At 38.5% G+C, this 13,246-nt stretch overlaps 1 protein-coding gene across 2 annotated transcripts in view; it reads right to left on the bottom strand.

Moving 5' to 3' along the window:
- The window catches only part of PATJ (PATJ crumbs cell polarity complex component), a 367,374-nt gene that overhangs the window by 352,934 nt on the left and 1,194 nt on the right, over nt 1–13,246 (bottom strand). For both annotated transcript variants that reach the window (XM_044238351.1, XM_044238352.1), the window contains exons 2-4: nt 1,478–1,534; nt 1,210–1,376; nt 225–419 (exon numbers count right to left, since the gene is read on the bottom strand). In XM_044238351.1, the coding sequence (XP_044094286.1) occupies nt 225–419; nt 1,210–1,376; nt 1,478–1,499 (384 nt within the window). In that variant the 5' untranslated portion in view covers nt 1,500–1,534. The remainder of the gene's footprint in view (nt 1–224; nt 420–1,209; nt 1,377–1,477; nt 1,535–13,246) is intronic.

Below are 13,246 nucleotides of genomic sequence, written 5' to 3'. Positions count from 1 at the left end.
ATATTTTCCTTGAGTAATTTTAAGCCAATAAATTTCTAATACACAGGTTAGAAATAGTAGCAATCTCTCCTAACAAAATAAAAATGTGAGCAAACCACACAGAGTAGCAAATTTTAAGGCAAAAATAGAGTATTCTTCTTTTTAAAGAGGGAGTACTGTTTTCTTTCTTACTCTATAACAGAAGAAATACAGCTAAATAGTCCCATGACAAGATATAACTTTACCTGAGCCATCTGTTGAATGACTGACTTAAAGTCTTCATTTGCCGACTTAGGAGTCCATGGAAATAACCCAGAGACAGTCGAGTTATTAGAGGGTCTTTGGGCATTCCCATTAGGAATGGCACCATGTGTAAACACTAATAAACCTTTCCTAGAAAAATCAAAGTTGGCTGAACAATCTGAGGGTATGTGGCTGAGCTGTTGAAGACAAAAACAAAAGAGAATCATTAGCAGAAACCTATAGAAAATAAATTATTTCTACTTATTAAATATTCTGTTTTACCCATTACATGTATAATTTGCAAATTAAATATTTAGACATGAGAAAAATAAGACACAGATATGTGAATCTATGTGTTTGTTAGGCTACAAATCGTTTTCATTTAGTATTACACAGAATATTTACTAGGTTAAAATGTATTGCTTCCTGGGGCTCAGTCCATGGAGTGTCTGACTTTTGGTTTTGGCTAAGGTCAAAATCTCCGAGTTATGAAATCACAGAGTCTGCTTGAGACTCTCTCCCTCTCCTCTCCTTCTCCCTCTGACCCCTCCCAGCTAATGTGCTCTCTCTAAAATAAATAAATCTTGGGGTGCCTGGGTGGCTCAGTGTTAAGTGTCTGCCTTCAACTCAGGTCACGATCCGGGTCCTGGGATTGAGCCCCGCCTATTTAAATAAGTACAATTTATATTCCCAAACCAAACACAACATTTATCATAAATATTTTAAGTAGGCTTTATGCCCAACATGGGACTTGAACTCAAGACTCTAACATAAACGGTCACAGGCTCTACAGAGTGGACCAGCCAGGAAACCCCCATAAATATTCCTAAACTATCCATGTCAGTGCTACCTACAGTTCACAAATCCCAGTACAGTCTTCTTGCTGAATTAAGTGCACTTAGAGAGAGTTTGTCTGTCTCTGTCTCCTTCCATGTTTCTTTGCTGGCTTGAATATACCAACATGTAAAACCCTGATGAGTAACTTACTTGCCCTTTCAGTTGCCTGATGGACTGCTGAAGTGTGAGTATCTGATTGAAGAGAGGGCTCTTTAGTGTCTCATAAAACAGAGAGAGCTTCTCATTTTGTGATGTATCTCCCTTCTCCTGCAGTTTCATTTTTAGGCGATCAAGAACTTGTAGGACCTGCAGTTTATCTTGTTTGAAGAAGGATAATCAGAACATAAGTTAATCCCACTGTACCTTCCATTTCTGAATCAGTAATAAATTTACTGATAGAAGTACATATCTAGTATACCTGGAGCAGGATTTTCAGGCATTTTGAATGATTGTCTTCAATCCCTTTTAAAGAAACCTAAAGAAAAATTTTAAAACACAAAAGATTTTCCATTAGTGTCTACTCATCTATAGTTCTGTTAAAAAATTATAGAAAATCTCAAGAACATGCTTCATCAAAAGACTTCACTCAAATTCAAATTAGAACTTGAGTAATCCACTAGGTTTCCTCAAACTAGAAAGATAAACACATGATTTGCTGAGTGTTGACAAAAACATGAAGCAACTGGAACTCTCGACATCACTAGCAGAAACGCAAAATGGCACATGCGCTTTAAAAAGTTGTCTGGTAGTTTCTTACAAAGTTAAAAATACACTTACCTTATGACTCAGCACTTCCACTCCTAAATCCTTACAAAGAAAAATGAAAATACAAACTCACAAAAAACCTATACATGAATATTGGTAGCATTTTTATTTATAGAATGTAAACAGAATTCTTGGGAATGAAAGTGAAAAACAACTACAAATATACACAACATGGATCGATCTCAAAAATACTATGTTGAGAGAAAGAAATTAAATAAAAAACGGTTACAGACTGTATGATTCCATCCACATGAAGTTCAGTCTATAGTTATAGATTAGTTTACCTGGGCAGGGTAGAAAGGAGCTGACTGGGAAAGGATCTGAAGGAGTTTTTTGGGGTGATGGAAATGTTCTAAGTTTCAAATGGGGTACTTTTTGTTTACACAGATGTATACATTTGTCCAAATACATTGACTTACATATTTTAAATCAGTATTTTTTGTATACAAATTACAAATTATACTTAAAGTTGATTTAGTTTTAAAAAAAAAAAAAAATCCTGGGCTGGAAAAGAACATCTACATTAAGAGGTGAAGATTTTAGAGATTGGGGGGGGACCCCTAAGCAGCACACACAGTCCCAGATTCCTACTAGTCATCTGAGTCTCCAAAAGGTCATCACCCAACATATTGCCATTATCTGTATTTTTAATTCCAGTGATTTGTTCAAACTAACCTAAAATGTAATGTGATCACAACTCAAAATTCCAGCAAACCCTCTGCGAGGACCAAACCGGCACTTTCACAGTGGTCATTTATACTAATGGTACTCCAGGTTGTAGTGAACCATCAAAGAAACAGGAGTACTATACGGTGAAAATTCTCTTACATCAACTCTGCATACAGTTGCTGAATGAGGTCTTCATCTTCTAGTTCAAGGTCACTAAGTAGGAAAGGGTATTAAAACCCAGTAAGGGATGCCATCTGCATTGATAAAAGGTCCATGTATTCCATCTAAATGTTCACTGAACTGCTGAATAGACAGAACCGCTACTGATGAGCTCAGCGTCTCAACTGTGCAAACTTGACCACTACCCATTGACAGGTAACAGTAACGAAAGACCGTTACAATGGCACTATGCTTTTCTATAGTAGCCTAAGGTCCTAGAGGATTGACAAGAGCAGCTCTGTCTGTGGTCATTAATAGATCAACCTCTCTGAAAGAAAGAATGCAAGCAAAAACTAGGAGATACAGTTTTTTTACTCTCAGACTGGCAATTTTTTAAAATTAATAATAGCATGTATTCTAGAGGCCATGAAAAAACAAGTGGGAATATAAATTTGCACAATCTTTTAGGAGAGCAACTTTAGCAATAGCTATCGATACATTTTTTTTTAAGATTTTTATTTATTTATTTGACACAAAGAGATCACAAGTAGACAGAGAGGCAGGCAGAGAGAGAGGAAGGGAAGCAGGCTCCCCGCTGAGCAGAGAGCCCGATGTGGGACTCGATCCCAGGACCCTGAGATCATGACCTGAGCCGAAGGCAGCGGCTTAACCCACTGAGCCACCCAGGTGCCCGCTATCGATACATTAAATTTGCATTCTCTTTTACCCAGAAGAGCTACTTCTGAGGGTCTCCCTAAAAGAAATACTTGTAAAAGGGCATACAGATGTATTGTACAAGGATATTTACTTCATTGTTATGAACAAAACTCCACGAAAAATTAATCTGGCAAAAGCAATCAGGCATTCTAATAAAGTAGGTCTGAATCCACTGAAATGAGAAGGGGAGGGAATCAGTTAACAGTAAGCCTGTGGCTCTCTCCTTTAGGGAAGGATTCCTAGCTTGATAATCAGAACCCCTTGCAAACACCCTAAAGGTTTTTGATAGCCCCTCATTTTTAAATGTCAGGAAATGTCTTAATTGCTTTTTGTAAATAATCTGAGAATGGATGGATTTAAGGGTCATGGCTAGAAGATACATAGACATTTTCTATTTGTGTAACTAATGGAGTATAAAACTCAGGATTCCCCAAACACAAAAGGTTTCCTTTGAGAAAAACATTTCTGTATATATTGTTGAGAACCTATCTAGTAACCCAAAACAAAAAAGTGTCCTAAGGTTGAATTTTACTCCTGTAAGCAAATTAAAAATTGTGGTTAAAGTCTGTCAGAAATAAATTTATAAATGATTTAATTCAACCTACACATAACTAGGTATTTTAAGTGTCGATAATGTCCTAAGAAGAAAAGTGCCATTTTTCAACTGGGTACTCCTCTAGCAAGGAATGTCTGTCCCTACCTCCTGCCTGTAACCACTGAATCATGAGTATGGTTTGGTGCTCATTAGGTGAGGTTTGATCTCATTCACATGAGAATGCTTTGACAATTCGATCCTCTGTGTTAACACAAGGACATTATCTAACAGGCACAACTGAATAGGGAAAAGAGCAAGTTTCAGGGTATGAGCATTATTTGCTTTTTATAAGAAAAAGATATGTATGTGTGTAGGTTTCTAGATTGAGAAAGATAATTTCACAGTAATTAACTTCTGGAAAGTAGGGCGCCTGGGTGGCTCAGTTGTTTAAGCGACTGCTTTCGGTCATGATCCTGGGGTCCTGGGATCGAGTCTTGAATTGGGCTCCCTGCTCAGTGGGGAGTCTGCTTCTCCCTCTGACTCTACCCCCTGTTGTGCACTCTCTCTCTCTAAAATAAATAAATAAAATTTTAATTTACAAAAATTCTAGGGGGTGCCTGAGTGGCTCAGTGGGGTGGGGCCTCTGCCTTCGGCTCAGGTCATGATCCCGGGTCCTGGGATCGAGTCCCACATTGGGCTCTCTGCTCAGCCGGAGGCCTGCTTCCTCCTCTCTCTCTGCCTGCCTCTCCGCCTATTTGTGATCTCTTAATAAAATCTTAAAAAAAAAAAAAATTCTAGAAAGTAGAAATGGGGATAGGAGATTTAAAAAAATCAACTTTACAGATTTTAGTGCTGTTTGAATTTTATTTTAAAAGCATGTCTTGGGGCGCCTGTGTGGCTCAGCGGGTTAAAGCCTCTGCCTAGGATAGAGCCCCACATGGGGCTTTCTGCTCAGCAGGCAGCCTGCTTCCTCCTCCCTCTCTCTCTCTCTCTGTTTCCCTGCCTACTTATGATCGCCAACTGTCAAATAAATAAACAAATAAAATCTTAAAAAAAAAAAGCATGTCTTATTTCGTAACTTAAAAACTAAAATAGGCAAAAAGATAATGGCTGAGAAGGTCTAATGAGAGAGCAAGCAGATACAAAGATAATAACAACACAATAGGATAATTATATTCTAAGGCATAACCACCAATTGCAGTGGTGTGGGCCATGGGCTAAGTGAAATCACAAAGGGAGATGGACTAAATCTGCGTGGGGATGTTTGGAACACTGGCAAGAGAACATATCAGAAACTTCTCTCGCAAAAGAGAAAGAATGTGGTGTAAAAGGAGTGGTCATTTGCCCTCATTTGCCGACAACCACCTCAGATTACCCAGCACCATTATGGATGCTGCTCCATTTCACTCCCAAAACTGCTGCAGTTATGAATGGACAGAAAAGAAGTGGCATATGTATGTAACAGGTATTATTCAGCCATTAAAAAAAGAATGAGACCTTGCCATCTGTGACAACATGGATGGACCTACAGGGTATCATGCTAAGTGAAACAAAACAAAGACAAATACCATATGATTTCACTCATTTGTGGAATCTAAAAAACAAAACAATGAGTAATCAAAAGAAAATCTCTTAAATACAGAGAACTGATGGTTGCTAGAAAGGAGGTGGGTAAAGGATGGTTGAAACAGATAAAGCTGATTAACAGGTACAAACTTCCAGTTATAAAATTTTTATTTATTTATTTATTCATTTATTTATTTATTATTTTTATTAACATAGAATGTATTATTTGCCCCAGGGGTACAGGTCTGTGAATCATCAGGCTTACACACTTCACAGCACTCACCATAGCAGGTACCTTCCCCAGTGTCCATAACCCAGCCACCCTCTCCACAACCCCCCTCCCCTCAGCAACCTCAGTTTGTTTTGTGAGATTAAGAGTCTTTAATGGTTTGTCTTCAAAATTTAAAAAAAAATTTTAAGTGTCACAGTTTGAATGACATGTAGGGCTACCCTGGGTAAGTGGTTCTCAAATTTTACCATACATCAGAATTACCAGGAAGGCTTATGCAAACACAAGTTGCCAGGGCCCACCCCTGGAGTTTTTTGTTTTTGTTTTTTATTTGACAGAGAGAGATCACAAGTAGGCAGAGAGACAGACAGAAAGAAGGGGAAGCAGGCTCCCTGCTGAGAAGAGAGCCCGATGGCATAAGGGGCTCAATCCCAGGACCCCCCCCCCCACCATGACCTGAGCAGAAGGCAGAGGCCCTAACCCACTGAGCCACCCAGGCGCCACCCCCCACCCCCGCCGGAGTTTTTGATTCTACAGGTCTGAGGTGAACCAGAGATTCTGCATTTCTAACAAGTTCCCATGTGATCCTGACACTGCTAGCCCAGAGACCACATTCTGAGAACTACTATATACAGGTGTAAAAGCTCATGAATTTCTATGAGACTATTAATTAGCTTTAAATGGCCTAGGTATCTGAAAATAGGACCAAAAAAAAAAAAAAACCCAGTGTTGTTTTTGTGTTTGTGTGTGGGTTTTTTGTTTTTGTTTTGTTCGTGTGTTTTTCTGCAAGTGTAGACTGCAAATTGATGCTTGGCTCACAAAGAGATAAGTCCCAAAATTGGGAATAAGCATTTAGAAACCACATAATGTGACAGAGTAATGTTGATCTATCCAATTTAGTAATAAAACCTTGACTTACTTTTTATTTCTTTTTTAAATTTCATTTTTCTAACAATTCCTTTTTCTGATAACTGATTACAAAAATATCAGTCCTTGGAAGACTGTGGGTGCAGGGGAACCCTGATCTCTTATCACTGACAGCTTAAGAAGCACAGACTTAAACAGACTTTCAGAGGGTCCTTGTAAATAATGCGAAGTAGACTGGTCTTTATCCTGTAAGCAACAGGAAGTAATTAAAGGCTTTTAAGTTGGGAGGTACTGAGTCCAGATTTCTATTTAAAAAGGTAATTCTGGTAATAGGATAGATTAGTGCCTTCAAACATTTTTAAACACACATTCCCATCAGTGAGAATATGGTGACCATTCACCTTATTTTTTATAATTATATATACATACAATTATTTACAGGTCATATGTTTTAAACTATACGTAAAATTTAAAATGTCATGACAGTAAGATAGAAACACTAAAAAAGCAAGGTTTTATGTCCTCTTCCTACCATCCCAATGGATCCTTTTGTACATTTTGGAAACCACAGTGGTATAGTATCCCTCAGTAAGGTTTAAGAGAAGAAACTGGGTGGCAATTTAACCTCTGACTCATACTTAATAAAGGCTAAACCCTGTCCACCATGCAGGCATGGAAAATTACTACAGTCCATGGTGTTAGGTAATATCTAGGGAAGAGGACTAAAGCCTTAAAAATATGAGGACAGAAGGGAGAAATATAGTAATTCTACAGCTCAACAACCAGTAAGCAGCACACAGGCTAAAATCTTCAACCAAACCACCTTTAACTATTTGTCTAGACTGACAAACAGGGCTTACAGCAAGGAATCTCAAGTTTGTTTAAACATGGTAAAGCGGAGTCTAACTTGTCAAAGATGGGCCACCTAGAATCGGTCATAGGTGATATTAAAATGCCACCGTGTGCCGCTGTCCTCCCAGTGCTACAGCCTCCAGAGAAGGCGTAGTTACTATGCTCAGTGGCTTCTACTCCATCATTGATCAAGAGAGTCTGAGCCATGAATTTTTCATGCCTGGTTCACTGTATGATTTGACTGAAGGAAATTATTATAATATTGTGGCTTTTCTTTATACTCAGGCCTTTAGCCATTACCAATTAATGGAATATTTGAAGAAAAAAAAAAAAAGAAGCTGATGCAGAGATAGAAATTTAATTTGATTTAAATTTCTAGGTGGAGGAAACTTACTGAATAGATTTATTAACCTCCTCTGTTCAAGAATTTAAGTGAACTAAAACCCTGAAAAACATACTTTTCAGATTCCCAATAGCTCACAGAATAGAACACCCCAAGACACCTTACACTCCTATCTTGAAAATTTGGGAGAAAAAGATCACTGGCAATCAGTTTGGCAAAGTACAGGTATTCAGCCTCTAACTGCAGTTATGAATTGGGAGATCACAAACTCACTGGGAATTCTCCAGAGCCAGAGGGAAGGAGGGAGTTTGAACAATATGAAAGCTATTAACTATAAATAAAGTCAGGATTTCAGAAGTTATTCAAAAAGGTAAGTCCACAAACAACTTAAAGTTTTTGTTTTTGTTTTTATTAAGAGAGATTTTATTTATTTTTGCAAGAGAGAGAGTTACTCCAGCAAGAGGGTGGGGGGCAGTAGGAGAGGTAAGGGAAGAGGGAGAAGCAGACTCCCTGCAGAGCAGGAAGCCCAATGCGGGATTCAATCCCAGGACTCTGGGATCATGACCTGAGCTGAAAGCAGACACTTAACAGACTGAGCCACACAGATGCCAACACCTTACAGTTTCTATTGCTTCCTTTGAAGTGCAAAGCTCAGGTTGTATCTAATTATCACGCCTTTGTCCCCAAAGCTCAGCATTTGTGAGGTAGCAATTAAATGGGAAACAAACTCTCCTAGCCAAAGTAAACACATCTGCCACCATGCTAATAGAGATTCAAGACAGTTGTCACAGTCTTGTGTCCTTATCAAACGACAAGGCCTTTCGTAATCCCTTAGATACAAAAGATAATATATTTTTGGCTGCTGCCAAACCACTATATTCCTGGAATTCTGGGAACATATATAAATTCCAGAACAATCCTGACATTTTGGGGACCATATGCTTAAGCCATAACCAATGCTTAATTAAGTGCACTTAAGCTAGATATTCAGGACATGTTGAAATTGAAGATGAAAGATACTGTGTTAAACTCACAATCAGAATTGAAAATTGGGGCGCCTGGGTGGCTCAGTGGGTTAAAGCCTCTGTCTTCGGCTCAGGTCATGATCTCAGAGCCCTGGGATCCAGCCCCACCTCGGGCTCTCTGCTCAGCAGGGGGCCTGCTTCCTCCTCTCTCTCTGCCTGCCTCTCTGCCTACTTGTAATCTGTCTGTCAAATAAATAAATAAAATCTTTTTTAAAAAATTTTAAAAAAGAACTGAAAATTGAGTCAGTTCTTCAGAATAATTCAGTTAGCTAAATACTAATCCTTATTGGATTAAATATTAATCCATATCAATATTCTGCCTGTGATTTGGCCACTGTTTCACGGTATGCTTTTGTATTTCTGTTGGCGGCAGTTTTCTCTAATTATGGACAAAAAAAACAAAAACAAAAACAAAAAACCCAAATCTGGGCAATTTTCATGCTTAGGGATCTCTGTGTAGCCCGGCATTCATAAATGATTAGTTTCTACCTCAAATATTCTGTTCAATGCTCCCCACAAAGTAGGCTGTATGCCCTTCTCTTCAGAAATATGGTGATGGCATTTTTGCCATGCTTCTGGTATTCAAAAACAATCCTAGCAAATCGTGAAATACACCAAACTAGGCTTCCCATCAATGTTCACCTCCTCTCCCTCCTGACCTTCTCCCCCAGACCATTTAATCTGTTACTAAATCACATAATTCACCTTTTGGTGTCCACTACGCACCAAATGCAAGGGCATTCTGTAAAACATCTCATTTATCTTAACAAGGTAGTATTATCACCCCCATTTTGCAGATGCAGGGAACTTGCTACAATTTCAAAAAAACAAGGAGGAAATTTCACCTTGAAAGGAGGAAAAGTCAACTGTTAATGACTTTCAAAATGAGAGCCGGTTATTTCACATTTTCAACAGCGAGAGAGTGTTTGTCAACCTAACCCTCAATATCCACTTAATTCACCTCCCTCTCCTACCACACTCTTGTCCTGGAGCCTCATTAGAACTCCAGAAAGTAACTCCAAGAGGACTGACTGCCCGTTTCAAGCAGGAGCCTTACCCAACCCCTATTGTCAAAGTCACCCCCATCCATTAGGGGTTAAAACTAAATGAAAACAGGTCTGCCCCTGACAGATACCTACTAACCAGGCAAGATGTGCAGTGCACCAAAACAAAGGGCAGGACTTTAGGTTCTGTTTTTAAGAGTAAGACCAACATGAGAGAATGTTCATCTCACAGAGAGTTTACTTTTTTTTTCTTTGTAAGTTTATTTACTCAATCTCTACACCTAACATGGGGCTTGAACTCGTAACTCCAAGATCAAGAGTCGCATGCTCCTCCAACTGAGGCAACCAGGTGCCCCTTAGGAACTTCTTTTAATCTGAAGGCAGCTCCATAAATCCATGTTATCAATATACAGATAAACCAAATCTAAAAATCTTAAAATACACACTACCTTTGTTTATAATATTGTTGTTCAACATGTTTTTAAACTATAAGTGATCATACTGTATATTTTTCCTTCAGCAATTTGTTTTACCTTATCTTTAAAGTTTTATGATTAGTCATGAGAATATAGGATATATGCAGCTTCTCTTCATTCACTGTAAAACTGAATAGTATTCCACTGTAGGAATCCATGATTTTCTCCCCCAACCTCCTGCGAATAAGCATTTAGATTGTTTCCTATTGGTCACAAACACAAAATCAGGATTAGAACATAATACCTACTTCATTAATCTACTGTTTTCCAGTTGATTCAATCAGCAATTCATAAAATAAGGAAGATTCTATAGCCTAGGAACTTTGAAATCCTGGAGACCTGGGATCTACAGCTGGGACCAGCTCTGTGTTCTTGCACCAATTGTTTAAATTTCCCTTTACCTCAGATTTCTCATTTGTAAAATAGAGTAAATGAAAATTACTACATATTTACCATTGAAAGGACGAAATAAGGTATTGGAAAACATGTATTCTGGCACACAGTGTACCTTCAATACAGAGAGCTACTATTGTTAACAACCTCTTCTGGGGTGCCTGGGTGGCTCCACTGGGGATCTCCCTTCCATTAGGTCAGGATCCCAGGGTCCTGGAGTTGAGCTCCAAATCGCATCAGGCTGCGTGCTTGGCGGGAAGCCTGCTTCTCCCTCTTCCACTCCCCCTGCTTGTGTTCCCTGTCTCTTGGTATCTCTCTCTGTCAATAAACAACCACCACCACCTCTCCTTTCAATCAAAATTATTTAAGGTACTTCAGGAGCTTCAAAAAACTAATAATTCTGGGGGGGTGCCTGGGTGTCTCAGTGGGTTATACCTCTGCTTTCGGCTCAGGTCATGATCCCAGGATCCTGGGATCGAGCCCCACATCCGGCTCTCTGCTCAGCGGGAAGCCTGCTTTCCTTCCTCTTTTTCTGCCAGCCTTTCTGCCTACTTGTGATCTCTGTCTGTCAAATAAATTAAAAAACAAACAAACAAACAAAAAAATTTTTTTAGCTGAGATTTTGCTGTGTACTCCATAATGATTATTTCTCAGAAGACTGAACAACAAAACTGTTCAGTAATGCAACAAATATGGGGGGGAGGGAGAGTAGGAAGGCTGATAACCTGGGAATTTGAAAAACCTGTTTCTAAGTAGGAATTTAAGTACTTCAGTCCACTAAGCCCTCTCAAGGATAAACATACTCATACTCAATCCTAACCCAGTGCTGTTCAACAGAAAAATGTGAGCCACAGAAGTAACTCCCAATTTTTCTAGTAGCTACATGAAAAAAGTTAATAGTAATAGGGAAAGTTAACTTTAGTCATGTATTTTACTTCACCCAATATATACAATCATTTCAAGATGTATATAATTTTTTAAAAATGAGGTTATTTTACTTTTTGCTTTACACGGAATCTTCAAAATCTGATGTGTCTTTTACATTTGCAGCATGTGTCCAGCCCAATCTGCCTACATGAAGTGTCGGACAGTCACATGTGCAAAGAGTTAACCAATCTGACAGCAGAGTATTAACCCATGGTTTGCCAGAAAGATCCCTGTACAGTGTTTTTAGCAAAGACTTTTGGATTACCAGTTAACATAGTTTTAATGCCTCTTATCAAAATAACTCACAAAACTTTGGTTCTTCCCAATAAAAATAGCTCAACTCCATAATTTTAGCAGAAGTTATCACAGTGGAGAAGCAAAGAGGAGGAGAATCATGACTCACAGTTTATAAGACACATTCTTAACGATGATTTAATTTCAACCTCCCCGAAGCTCAGGGAGGTAGATCATTTACAGATGGGAAAACAGAGGAGCAGGGTTAATTGACTCGCCAAGTCCTATGGTAAGTGGATTCAATACCCGTCTCCGGGCTCCACAGGCCGCATAGTTGTACAAACACAAAACGTTAAGTGACCTCTTCATCTTCAGCAGAGATCTAACCCAGTGACTGAAATAAGGGTATTGACAGGCTCTAGATTTCTATTTGCATCAGAACTTCAAATGAGGGTTTTAAAAAAAGGCATCCAAATCTGCGCAAAACATCTGAGTATGAAAAAACCACAGCAATGGTCAAGCAATCACGAATATAAAGGTGGACTAGTACTCTCAAAAATTTACTACCCAAGTGAGCAAAATCTTTACAAATTAAACCCCATTTTGGTCTCCCCAACCTAATGTATTTTTGTTAAAGCATGTAAACTCAAACTACTTGGCTGTTTAGCTTAAGGATCATTACAAAATGTTTTTAAGTAAAAATGCAATTATAAGGATTACTGAATGTTGAATCTCTACGAATCACAAGGTTCTAGTAGTGAATTCACCATGGGAAAATACACAGCTTTCCCTTTTTAAGAATACTAACCAAAAGACAATATACCAGAATTTTATTAGTGGTTACTTTCAGCGGTAGGGGGGTTTGTCTACTTTCTCCAGTTTTCTCCAGTGAATATAGGTTAGCTTTATCGTTTAATATTAATACAGTACTTAAACTTACTAAGGCCTTCGGAGGTGCCTTGTTTGGCTCAGCGGGTAGAGCACAGTAACAACCTGATTTCTCCAGGAGGGGAGTTTGAGTCCCTATCTTGCGGGTAGAGTTTACTTTAAAAATAATAAAATAAATATACATACTAAGGCCTCTAAACACAGATAAGAGCTTAATATAATTTCTTTTCCATTTACACACAACTATTATTCTAATGCCAAGCACATCTCATGTGACTGTTAACAGGATCTCGATTATCTCTCCAGACCAGAGTTTACAAATTCTGTCTTATAAAGTACTTTCCAGCGCTGATATTTATTAACTTTTTGATTATTTTAAATTTTTAATAATCCTTATATACGCCGTAGGGGCCTAGAAACATCAAGTTCATTTTAGTTCAAAGTCACAATCCTCCCTTTTTCCTGATATTGCACACTGAAGCAATTTGAGTTTTTACACCCACTAGCCTTTTTTCTAAAAAAAGATGTGTACAAACGA

This window comes from Neovison vison, chromosome 2 (assembly GCF_020171115.1).
Source record: "Neovison vison isolate M4711 chromosome 2, ASM_NN_V1, whole genome shotgun sequence".
Lineage (NCBI taxonomy): Eukaryota > Metazoa > Chordata > Mammalia > Carnivora > Mustelidae > Neogale > Neogale vison.
Note: the sequence above shows the minus strand (reverse complement) of the source record. Positions and strands in the feature narration are given on the sequence as shown.